The sequence below is a fragment of the Nyctereutes procyonoides genome, unplaced genomic scaffold, assembly GCF_905146905.1.
Source record: "Nyctereutes procyonoides isolate TBG_1078 unplaced genomic scaffold, NYPRO_anot_genome, whole genome shotgun sequence".
Taxonomy (NCBI): domain Eukaryota; kingdom Metazoa; phylum Chordata; class Mammalia; order Carnivora; family Canidae; genus Nyctereutes; species Nyctereutes procyonoides.
Genome location: NW_026575145.1, coordinates 22650670 through 22662702, shown reverse-complemented (window position 1 = coordinate 22662702; position 12033 = coordinate 22650670). Strand labels below are relative to the sequence as shown.

Sequence of the window (12033 nt, the reverse complement as noted above, 5' to 3'; positions counted from 1 at the left end):
AGACCCTGGATCAAGTCCCACCTCAGGCTCTCTGCGTGGAGCTTGCTTCTCCCTCTGCCTGTGTCTCTGCCTCTCATTCTCTCTCTGTGTCTCTATGAATAAATAAAATCTTAAAAAAAAAAAAGAAAGAAAGAAAACACCAAGCAGGATACATACCAAATAAACAAACAAACAAAAAAAACCCTCAAAGATAGGAAAACAAACAAAAAAGAAAGAAAAACAAAAAACCCCTATACCTAGAGATATCATATTCGAACTGCAAAAACCAAAGAGAAAAATTCTGAAAGAAGTCAGAGCAAAAAAAAAAAAAAATACATGTCCTTTTATTTAGAGGAATGGATAGGAATTACAGTGCATGCAAATATTAATGACTGACAGTTTATGAAATTGCTGAAAGAAATAGAAAACAATAAATTTAATGATGTGTTCTTTACCAATACGTGTTGGTTGAGTCTTGGAAAACTTTTACAAAGATTTACTTCAGGGCAGCCAGGGTGGCTCAGTGGTTTAGGGCTGCCTTCCGCTCAGAGTGTGATCCTGGAGACCTGGGATTGAGTCCTACGGGAGCCCGCTTCTGCCTCTGCCTGTGTCTCTGCTTCTCATTCTGTCATGAAGAAAAAAAAAAAAAAAGACGTACTTCACTGTTAACTCCAAGATTTTCTTACGAAAGAATGGCAAGTAATTAATAATCAAAACAAAACAGCATATTTGTTTCCTCACTGACATCACAATGCATATGAACAGATTAGTTTCAAGTTCAAGGAAAGGAAAAGCTTATTTGTGACCTAACAAGTATGAGAATTTATGTTGAAATGTCAACTTTCATAATCCTGACAAACAGTACAAAGATTATTGGTTGATAGAATGAATAGGCTGGGAACGCCTGGGTGGCTCGGGTTGGGTGCCTGCCTTCGGCTCAGATCGTGATCCTGGGATCCGGGATCGAGTCCTACATCGGGCTCCTTGTGAGGAGCCAGCTTCTCGCTACGCCTATGTCTCTGCCTCTCTCTCTCTTTCTCTCTCTCTGTGTGTCTCTCATGAATAAATAAAGCTTAAAAAAAAAAAAAGAACGAATAGGCTGTTGAGGCACCCTTGAGCTTCCATGGTGGGCCTGAGGCAGCAAACCAATGTTAAGAGGCACGGGGGGGGGGGGGGGGACTGGATGCAACCCTTAGAGTCCAGCCAAAGATTTAGAAACCAGTACCTTCCCACTCTGCCTGAGATACGGTTCCAAGTCAGGAGATCTGATTCGTAGTTCGATGTCACCTCGCCCTGGAAAGACCAATTGTCAAGACCATTATTAACCTTTGCAGCGCTTATTTCTTATGGCAGATGATGGAAGCTGTGAATACCGACCCATTTCACTTTATCAGCCTGTGAGAAGCAGGAATGAGTTGTCATATTTTGAAATACTGAGAAAAGATGAGGCAGGGCACAATGAAACACAAGCTGGATTTGGACCAAATGCTGCTGCGAACCTGTGTGTGACAGGGGGCAAGTCACGTCAATCCTAACTGGCTTCCTCATTTGTAAGCCGAGCTTTACAGGTCCCCAGTCCCCTAAACGGGTAGGGGTGAGGCGCGCTGGAGTGGCATATGGGGGGGAGGGTCTTTCCCCAGCGCCCCCTCTGCACACGACGAGGAGGTGTTATAGAAGAAAAGAAAAGCTCAGAGACAGAGGGACTTCTCCAGGGTCACACGAGACAACGGTCACAAAGCCGACCCGAGGGCCCTGCGGTCTGAGGAATCTCGCGCAGTCTGAGAACAAGCGCGAGGCCTGCATTGGAGCAGCAGCCCGCACGGGCGGATCGGCCACCCAGCTACCTCTGAGACGCCGAGGACTGCCGCCTAGCGGTCACTTTTGGCCACGCGAGGACAGCGTCGTGAAAACGATTCGGTCCTGCGGCGTCTGGAAGCCAATACTTTCTCAGTTCGCTCTGCAAACTTCTTCTTGCTATTGGCCCTCTCTGACTGTCGGTCCGTCACTTGCCTCGTTTCTATTGGCTTAACTCCAAACATTCCGCCCAATCTACGAATCACGCGCCCCATTTCCACGAGCATTTTTTACGTCCTTAGGTTTCCCCCTGAAGCTGACGAATTTAGTTAGTTCTTCCATTCTATTGGCTGGATGTGGCTCTTCCTCCTGCACTTCCTGTTCGGAACGGAAGGGAGGGATCACTATTCCTATTGGCTCAGATTTGCAAGCGGCGATTGTCTATCAAGTCTATAACACAAAGTTAGCTCAGAAAGTACCGCCCCGGAAGAGGCGGGCTTTGTGGAGATGGCGGCCCCCGAGAGTTCTGTGAGTTTGCTTCTTTACGTTGCTATTGTGGCCTCTTCCTACACCTTCAGCGGCTCTGGGCAAATTGTTGGCGCAAGGGAAGGGGGCTGATGAAAGGAAGTAACCACCTGGCACAGCAGGGTGAGAGCAGCAGTAGGGTGACGGAGCTGAAGCTACCGCTCTTCCTAGAAACCCGGACGACTGGCCGGCTGTGAAGCGCGGCTGCATGTGGAGTGGAGTGGCAATGTCGGAAGTGTGAGGTGTCTGAGGGAAAGAGGAGGGTTTTCCACCCCACAGCCCATTCCTCTCATAATTCTGACAAAGGGGCCTTTCTTAATTCTCCATCTTTCTCTCATAGGAGATGCTGGAGTCAGACCTGCCAAGTGCCGTCACACTTTTGAAAAACCTTCAGGAGCAGGTGAGTCATGTCACCTGGGACGGTTTAGTGACGGATTGGCTTTGATTTTGTGTGCTTCACCTCTAAACTTTGGTCGTATGAGGGCATGTATTGAATGGTACCAAATACCATGAGAGCCAAGTGACTTAATGAAAACCTTCTCAGGCTAGAATTCAAAGTAATTGATTCCTGCATCCAAAGCAATACAGAAAACTCCAAAAAGAAGTCATCTGGATGAATTTCCTCTATTCTTAAAGCTAAGGAAACCTATGCTGGGAAAAGTGGTATGATTTGCCCCTTGGGTACCCAAGTGTACTGATAGAAAGCTCAACCTGTACAGGGACGTCTGGGTGGTTCAGTGGTTGAGCGTTTGCCTTTGGCTGGGGGTGTTATCCTGGAGTTCCGGGATTGGGTCCTGCATCCGGCTCACCGCGAGGAGCTTGCTTCGCCCTCTACCAATGTCTCTCCCTCTCTCTCTGTGTCTCTCATGAATAAATAAATAAAATCTCAAAAAAAAAAAAAAAACCCACAAAAAACTCAAACAGTACAGATAAAGGTACATAAGGTAGTTCACCCCACCACCATCACTGTCCCACTTCCCATCCCCTCCCCATAGTCTGGTAAGATAGTTTCTGTATCCTTAAGAAGAGGTGGAACTTTTTAATACTTTTTTGCTACAGTATTAAAAATCATCTATCGTGTCCTTTCCCAGAACTGAAAAGAAGGTAGTCCTGCATTTTAGGCAATGTCTCCGGTAATTTTTAGGCGTCATTGTTTAGCTTTTGCCCTTCATAAGTCAAAAAGATGACTGAGCGTATTCTCATCAGTTGTTTTATATGGATAATTTCAGGTGATGGCTGTAACTGCACAAATACAAGCTCTGATAAAAAAAGTTCAAGCCAGGGCCTATCCTACAGAGAAGGTAAGACATACTTGAAGAGTCGGCATCCCTTGACTTGTTCTCAACAGTTCCTTCATCATAGGTTTATTGAGTGTCTTGTAGGTTCTAAGTGCTGGAGCTTCAAAGATGAATAAGACCCATTTTCTATACTGAAGTCTAGTGGAAAAGACCAATCAAAGCAATAGGTATAAGCAATAGCAGTCACTTCATAGAGTTCTCATGAGTGCTGTGCAAGCCAAGGAGAGGGATTAAATAATTGCCAGAGGAACAGAGGAAGTCAGGAAAGGCTTCTCAGAGTCTAGGGGGACAGAAAGAAACAGCATGTACAAAGGCGCAGAGACCTGAAAGCATGGTGACATACCAGGAAAGGAGGTCATTTAGTGTGATTGGATGTACAATGCGTTGGGGACGGGATAGGAAATAAGACTAGAAAAGTAGTCACTGTGAAGAGCTTCATAGGCCAACTATAGTATTTCTTCTAATCTAAGATTGGGTTAATTGGGGACATACCACTTATTTTGTGTACTAAAAAAAATGCCTGTTAATCTGTGGCATAACATTAAGGTACCATTGATTAAAAGATACATCTTGACTTTAGAGATGTTAAAATGAAAACGATGTGTGTATTAAAATTGAAATATGGGGATCCCTGGGTGGTGCAGCAGTTTAGCACCTGCCTTTGGCCCACAGCACGATCCTGGAGACCCGGGATTGAATCCCACATCGGGCTCCCGGTGCATGGAGCCTGCTTCTCCCTCTGCCTGTGTCTCTGCCTCTCTCTCTCACTCTCTGTGACTATCATAAATAAATAAAAATTAAAAAAAATAAAAAATAAAATTGAAATATGGGGGCAGCCCCGGTGGTGCAGCGGTTTGGCGCTGCCTGCAGCCTGGGGTGTGATCCTGGAGACCTGGGATCAAGTCCCACATCGGGCACCCTGCATGGAGTCTGCTTCTCCCTCTGCCTGTGTCTCTGCCTCTCTCTCTGTGTCTATGAATAAATAAATAAAATCTTTAAAAAAAAATAAAGAGACCTAAAAAAAATTGAAATATGGTGATTTTTTTTTCTTTTTAAGATTTTATTTATTCACGAGAGACACAGAGACGGAGCAGAGACATAGGCAAAGGGAGAATGAGGCTCCCCAGAGGGAGCCGGATGTGGGACTTGATCCCTTGACCTGGAATCATGCCCTGAGCCAAAGGCAGATGGTCAACGACTGACCCACCCAGGCATCCCAAGATATGGTGGTTTCCAAATTAAGGTCTTGTAGAACCTTCTTAGGGATCATTGGATATGGAGCAGTGTAGAAGGAGGTCTCTGGATCCTCCTGAAACCAAATGAAAAAAGGTCCTTGAACTAGAAAACTGGTGTTTACCTGTTTTATATATTAAGCTTTGTCCTAAGTTATTATTTAAGCGAAATATTCCATAGGTCAACAAAAGTATGAAAATCATTATAGTAGCTGAGTAAGAATCATTGAAGGTCAAGTTTGTTTTGTTTTGTTTTTTTGTTTTTTCCCTTAAGTAGGCTTAGGGAAAGCTGGGCTTAGACTCATGACCGTGAGATCGACCTGACCTGAGATCAGGAGTCAGACACTTCACCAGCTGAGCCATCCAGGTGCCCCTGAAGGATTTTTAAATATGGGATTTATGATAGATTTGTGCTTTAGAAGGATAGCTAATAGAATTTTTTTTCAGGGCACCTGGGTAGCTCAGTGATTGAGCGTTTGCCTTTGGCTCAGGTCGTGATCTCAGCGTACTGGGATCAAGTCCTGCATCGGGCTCCCTGTAGGGAGCCTGCTTCTCCCTCTGCCTCTCTCTGTGTGTCTCTCATGAATAATAAATAAATCTGTAAAAAAATTTTTTTCTTTTAAAGATTTTATTCTTAAGTAATCTCTATATCCAATGTGAGGCTTGAACTCACAACCCTGAGATCAAGAGTTGCATGCTCCACTGACTGAGCCCGCCAGGCACTCCTATAGCTAATAGAATTTTTAATAATTATCTTTTTTGCCTTTTCTTCTCATGCAGTTTTGTTCTTCCCTGTTTATTTTTTCTAATTTTTTTTATCTTTGTGTTTTTGTTTTTTTCTCATACGCTTATAATTCACTTTGAACTTTGATAGTGTCCAAGCTTGTCAGAAGAACCTGCTTCTCAAATTCTTGACTGGTTCTGGGCTGCCAACATGTATATTAGATCACTTATAGGGGTGTGCCTGGTTGGCTCAAGAAGAGCATGTGACATATTACCAAAAAAAAAAAAAAAAAACCAACAACAACAAAAAATACCTTTTTAAATCACTGTGTATTTGTTTATTCATTGAACAGATATTTAGTAATTTATCTTTCAGGACCAGAACCTTAATAGGTGTTTTACAGGTTACAGAGTACTTTCATATGATCTTATTTAAGCCTCATAATTACTCTTTGGGGCAGGAAGGAAATACTGTATATGTTACAGATGAAGGGACTGAGGCCATAAGGTTAAGTGACTTACCCATTATTTGACTACCAAACGCCTGATTCAAAACTTAAACGCGAGCAGCCCCCGCGGCCCAGCGGTTTAGCGCCCCCTGCAGCCTGAGGTGTGATCCTGGAGACCCGGGATCCAGTCCCACATCGGACTCCCTGCATGGGGCCTGCTTCTCCCTCTGCCTCTCACTCCCCCCACATACACACCCCGTGTGTCTCTATGAATAAATAAATAAAATCTTTAAAAAACAAAACAAAACTTAAACACAATCTGTCTATAAAATCTTTGCTTCTCTTCCTGTTATCACACTAGTGCTTATCTTGATCAAGAGCTTTGCATGTTGGTTTAAAGATATTTAGGGCTTAGGTGTTGGAGTCAAACTGGGTTTGAATTTCAGCTGTACTCCTAATACTCTGTAATCTTAAGCAGAATATTTAGCCTGTCTGAAATAGGTCTTCCCAGGGCTGTGGACTTTTTCAGTTCTGTTTTATGTCCTCACAAAGACTTTTTTTTTTTTTTTTTAACAGCTGTATCTTAAGTCGGCTCATGTGTTACTTTCTATTATGTGAAAGAATAAACTCTGGGGTGCTTGGGTGGCTCAGTTGGTTAAGCATCTGACTTCGGCTCAGGTCATGACTCAGGGTACTGGGATTGAGCCCTTTGTCTGGCTCTGCACTCAGTGGGGTGTATGCTTCTCTCTCTCCCTCTGCTCCTGCACGCATGCACACACCTTCTCTCTGAATAAGTAAAGTCTTTTAAATAAATAAAATGTATGCATCATACTTCCCCTGCCTTAATTGTAATCGTAGTGTAGGAAGTGTGCTGACATGTCAGCATATGTAGGTCATTGTTTTTAACTGTATCACATAATTCTATTGTATGGAGCTAAAATCAATAATTGTTTTGATTAAGTTAATTTAAGATTCAGCAGTATGTGGAGGCATTTTGATTATCAAAACTTGGAGGGGCCTTAAAGGATAGAGGCCAAGGATGCTGCTCAACATCCTGCAGGGCCCAGATAGCCTACACAACAAAGAATTATCCATTCCCAAATGTCAGTGGCTCTGAAGTTGAGAAACCCTCATAGTTATTTGGGGGATACTAATAAAGTAACAATAAACAATAAGTTTTTCCTGCCCTTAGTGTCTTCCAGTACTTCTCAGAGATTTGCTTCTTCCATGTTAGCATAATTGTTTTCTCTGTGGCCATTTTAGGTACAGTCACCTGTTTGAGACTCTTCCAGATGCCTTATATAAACTGATTGGGAAAAACTTGAACTTGGAAAATATAACCTATTTATCTTCCACTCTCCTCCTGATTCTCTGGCTAAAACTGAATTTGCATCTCTTATTCTTGTGCACCTCAGGGTCTCAGCCTCTTGGAAGTAAAAGACCAGCTACTGCTCATGTACCTTATGGATTTAACCCATCTCATCCTGGACAAAGCCTCAGGAGGGTCTCTTCAGGGACATCATGCAGTTTTGAGACTGGTGGAGATTCGCACGGTATGAAGCACTTGGCATCTTAGCGTTCTAGGTTTCCACAGCCTGAACTCTAGGACTGTCACACAATAGCTCTCATTTACGTTAGTGTTTTCATGATCAAGTAAGGAAGCCAAATGAAAAAAATATTTTCTTCTTCATTTGTTCTACTTTTAGGTGCTTTATCTGGCAACTTAATATAGAGACTCTGATGTATGTTTAATTTTGAGGAGATAATGTAATCCTGTCTAACCACATTATAGGTTTTGGAAAAGCTTCGTCCCTTGGACCAAAAACTGAAGTATCAAATTGACAAACTAGTCAAGACTGCAGTGACAGGCAGCCTCAGTAAGTGGCAGAAGCTATAAGGTTATGTCGGGACCATCATAAATTTCTAAATCTTGTAAACTCTCTCGGGTTTCTTATTTCAGGTGAGAATGACCCACTCCGTTTTAAGCCTCATCCCAGCAATATGATGAGCAAGGTAAGGGGTTGCATTATTCTGATTTTCCTGAGGACCCTAAGCTGGATCTTGGTGATCCCAGATCTCCTGGGATTCTCCTGTTGACTCCCATCTTGTGCCTTAGAATATAGAGTATGAGATTTTTCTTTCTTCCCAGGGTACTCCGGGCTTTGGTTTTTCTTATTGTCTGACACTTCCTAAGTTTATGGACATTATGTTCCTTTCTGTAGTTGAGCTCTGAGGATGAGGAGGAAGATCAAACGGAAGAAGGCCAATCTGAAGCTTCAGGGAAGAAATCTGCAAAAGGAACAATTAAGAAATATGTTCCGCCACGCTTGGTTCCAGTACATTATGGTATGAATTGTGGCTGCTGCCTCCTCAGCGCAAATTGCATCTCTCTTATCCTTTTCTCTGTTCTGGGATAACCCTTGTTGATTTTTTATCACGTAGATGAAACAGAAGCTGAGCGGGAGAAAAAGCGCCTAGAACGGGCTAAAAAACGGGCATTGAGCAGCTCTGTCATTCGAGAACTGAAGGAGCAATACTCAGATGCTCCAGAGGAAATCCGTGATGCTCGGCATCCTCATGTTACTCGCCAGAGTCAGGAGGATCAACATAGGTCTGAGTCCTTGCAATTGGAAATTGTTTGCAATACCATAGAAACTGTCCTTATGCTTTGGATGAATGTAATTAAATCTGGTATCAAGAGAACTCATATTCTAGAGAAAGTAGAGTGGAAAACGGGCTGATGGTTTTTAAGAATTAGGGATCTGAAATACAGAATAGGAACTAGAGGAAGAATGTTTTCTTTTTCCCAATAGTTTAGGTGGAGCAAATGCTATTTGGAGGGGTGTCTGTGCACTTCCACCCTGTGGGGCTTTAAAAATTCTGTATTTCGCTATCACAGCTCTCACCTCTGTACAAGGCAATGAAGTCAGTTTTTTATAATGACATTGAGAGTGCTAGATAAGTTCAGGGAAGAAAAGCAGAAAAGCAACTGTACCACGAATATAGACTCACCAGATTTGCCCCAGTATCAGTCTCTGTTGATAGATTTGAATGAAGGGGCCCATGTAGGGAATGCTGTTTACGAAGGTGAAGTAGAAGAGTTCCAGTGTATAATAGTTCAAGTGTTCTTGTGGGTGGGCTATGAGTTCATTTCTAGGGAGGAGGGAAGTTCTAGTATAAGAATTGCACTGAGGAAGCTCAATATTGGACATTTAGTTTGCTCTTACATATTCTGTTGACTTGCTGTGAAATTTCTTGAGAACCGTATGAACAGGGGGTGAGTACCTGGGCCCTCATTCTTGGCTGCAGCTTTCTGTGCATATGGACTAAGCATGTTGTAAACTATCTGTGTTTCTGTGGCAGGATTAACTATGAGGAGAGCATGATGGTGCGTTTAAGTGTTAGTAAACGCGAGAAAGGACGGCGAAAACGGGCAAATGTCATGAGCTCACAACTCCATTCCCTCACACACTTCAGTGACATCAGTGCTTTGACAGGAGGAACCCCTCATCTTGATGAGGTAAGGTTGTGGCCCAGAGACACGGGCACAGGGAGATAGCCTCCTTGATTTCAGCCAGATGTACACAGGGCTCATTACCTTGTGGAATGCGGGAAGAGATGCTAACACTTGGAAGTATACCACCATCCATCCCTTCACTTCTCCATCTGTCTCCAGGATCAGAATCCTATCAAGAAGCGGAAGAAGATACTGAAGAAAGGTCAGAAGAAAAAAGGTCAGTGAATGGCTAGGACTAGGATAGTGAAGTGCAGGGTAGACAGTACAAATTGGGTTGTCAGCTCTCCAGATTTGCCATCCTAGGTCTCACCAGTGTTTCTAGTATCTCCTCCTGACTGGGCGTTGGTCTCTGTAGAGGTGGGCTTTGTTCTTTGTCAAGTCGAAAATCAGCATCATTCACAAAAAAGATTTCTGGAATCTGTCTTTAAGATCCCACAGTTTGTATGCAGGCTTCCTTAAGTAGAACTGTGAAAGTGTCACCTGAATGAACTGTTATCCTACTTCAGTTTCCTTCCTACTTCTAGTCTCTGGCCCCGGGAGGATGGAGAGAGTACTGCCCAGGGGACCCACCCTTGAGTCCTTCTCTCTAGGTGTTCTTTTTTTCTGTCCCCTCAGCCTTTCCAACTCTCCTTTGCCTCATTCTTGGTTTCCCTTCCTTTCAGGTTTTCGGAGGCGGCGGTGATTATGGGTGTGCATATTTATGTGTATATTTGTTGTCATCCTGGGATACTTCTTTAATTTCACTGTATGTAGGTTTTATTCTCTTGGAATTCCTTGATTGTTCTGGATATGTGGAAAGATCTTTATTAATAAAATTGATTTTATTTTTGAAGCCCCTTTTGCACATGTATTGTATGACTGGAATCATTGGGTATGGGGTATTTTTGGTGAGGGTAATAAAAGGGAAAGGTGAAATTTTGGAGAGGGAGTGAGAAAAGTTTGGCTTTTATATCAAAGTTTCCTTTGATAGTATATTTTCCTCAGAAATGATAAATTGGTTATTTAACAAAAAATATTGGAAGATTAGTGTAGTCAACTTTTCCAACCCACATTGCCACAAGTTTGTGAATTATTTGTTATAATTAAATACAAGTCATATTAAATGTGTGGGTTTTGATAATGAATCATGCTGCCCACCAGGTGGCATCAGTGATTCAGGAAACCCCCGTTGATACCTGACTAGGAAAAGCTATATAGAAGCTTTCCCAATTGACAAGTTACTCTTATCTCCACTTCTTTTTTTTTTTTAAAGGAAGATCTTTATTTTTTTTTTAATTTTTATTTATTTATGATAGTCACAGAGAGAGAGAGAGGCGCAGAGACACAGGCAGAGGGAGAAGCAGGCTCCATGCACTGGGAGCCCGATGTGGGATTCGATCCTGGGTCTCCAGGATCGCGCCCTGGGCCAAAAGTAGGCGCCAAACCTCTGCGCCACCCAGGGATCCCTTTTTTTTTTTTTTTTTTTTAAAGATTTTGTTTATTTATTCATGAGAGACACAGAGAGAGAGAGAGAGAGAGAGAGAGAGGCAGAGACACAGGCACAGGGAGAAGCAGGCTCCATGCAAGGAGCCTGACGGGGGACTCCATCCTGGATCTCCAGGATCAGGCCCTGGGCTGAAGGGCGGCGCTAAACCACTGAGCCACCCAGGCTGCCCTTGTCTCCACTTCTGAACGTTTTTTTCTTTCTAAAATAGCATAAATATTGGGCCAATCTTTGGTAAGTTCCAGAATTTATCTGGAGAGAATCGCAGAGTGAACAAGAAGACTAGAGTATGAAGAATCAGTATAGTCTTGTGTTTTGTAGCCTCTTTGTCCCTCCCTCAACTAAGGCTCCAGTTTACCTGTCAGTAAAGGCCAGTCCTTTTACAAAGAGCTTGCAAAAGAGTGCCAGGAATAGGCAGGCAGAAAATTCCTAGCTTGAAGACCAAAAGATTGAGAATCTCACAGAACTATCAGTCCAAGTCAAGAGACCGGTAGGAGTTACATACTTGAGATCTTGTATTCTGCCCATAGAATGACCTTTGTTGGTAAGACATCCATCAAGCCTTGGATAATACAGAAAGTGAAAAGAGGAACAGGAAGGGACAGAAGTTGAATCTGTAGAATAAATTCATTGGAGTTTTTATGAGGTCTTGGGATTTCATAAAGAGCTAATTTTGTGTTGGCATTCCTGGACAGTGTCATGGAGAGAGGTGTAATTAGGTTCTACATCATTAAATTCTTACTGATTCTGAGTCCTGTGAATTTGGATTTACACGGGTCTGCCCAATAGGGTGGGGTCTGTTTTTAGGCAGCTGTAGCCTTAATAGAAAGTAAGAGATAACCTGGGACTGTCAACTATTCACTCTGATCTTGGGCAGATCGCTTAACGTCCTTGGCCTTCAATTTTCCTTAGCTGAAAAATGAATGTGTTAGACTGAATCTCTGAGATTCCTTCCAGGATGGGCTTATTTCTGGGGCCTTGAACTATTAGTCATTGGCAGACCTGAGGGAGCCTGACCTGTGCAGGACCCTCA

The 12033-nt window shown here is 43.0% G+C and overlaps 1 protein-coding gene and 1 long non-coding RNA gene across 3 annotated transcripts; one reads left to right on the top strand and one right to left on the bottom strand.

The window, feature by feature from the left end:
* Nucleotides 1-304: 304 nt before the first annotated feature.
* LOC129499490 (uncharacterized) lies at nt 305-1778 on the bottom strand. The gene is made up of 3 exons (XR_008662389.1): nt 1357-1778; nt 1205-1272; nt 305-604 (listed from the first exon to the last, which is right to left on the bottom strand). It is a non-coding gene; the product is annotated as an uncharacterized LOC129499490 (long non-coding RNA).
* A 441-nt stretch (nt 1779-2219) lies between these two features.
* Nucleotides 2220-10361, top strand: NGDN (neuroguidin). Of its 2 annotated transcripts, none has more exons than XM_055309014.1 (11): nt 2220-2301; nt 2639-2698; nt 3528-3599; nt 7416-7553; nt 7793-7877; nt 7961-8013; nt 8223-8346; nt 8443-8611; nt 9364-9520; nt 9677-9734; nt 10180-10361. In XM_055309014.1, the coding sequence occupies exons 1-11, from the start codon at nt 2281-2283 to the stop codon at nt 10197-10199; spliced, it is 957 nt and encodes a 318-aa protein (XP_055164989.1). In that variant the 5' UTR covers nt 2220-2280; the 3' UTR covers nt 10200-10361. The 2 variants fall into 2 exon arrangements, with proteins under 2 accessions (XP_055164989.1, XP_055164990.1); XM_055309015.1 differs by lacking the exon at nt 2220-2301 and adding an exon at nt 2353-2540.
* Nucleotides 10362-12033: the final 1672 nt, after the last annotated feature.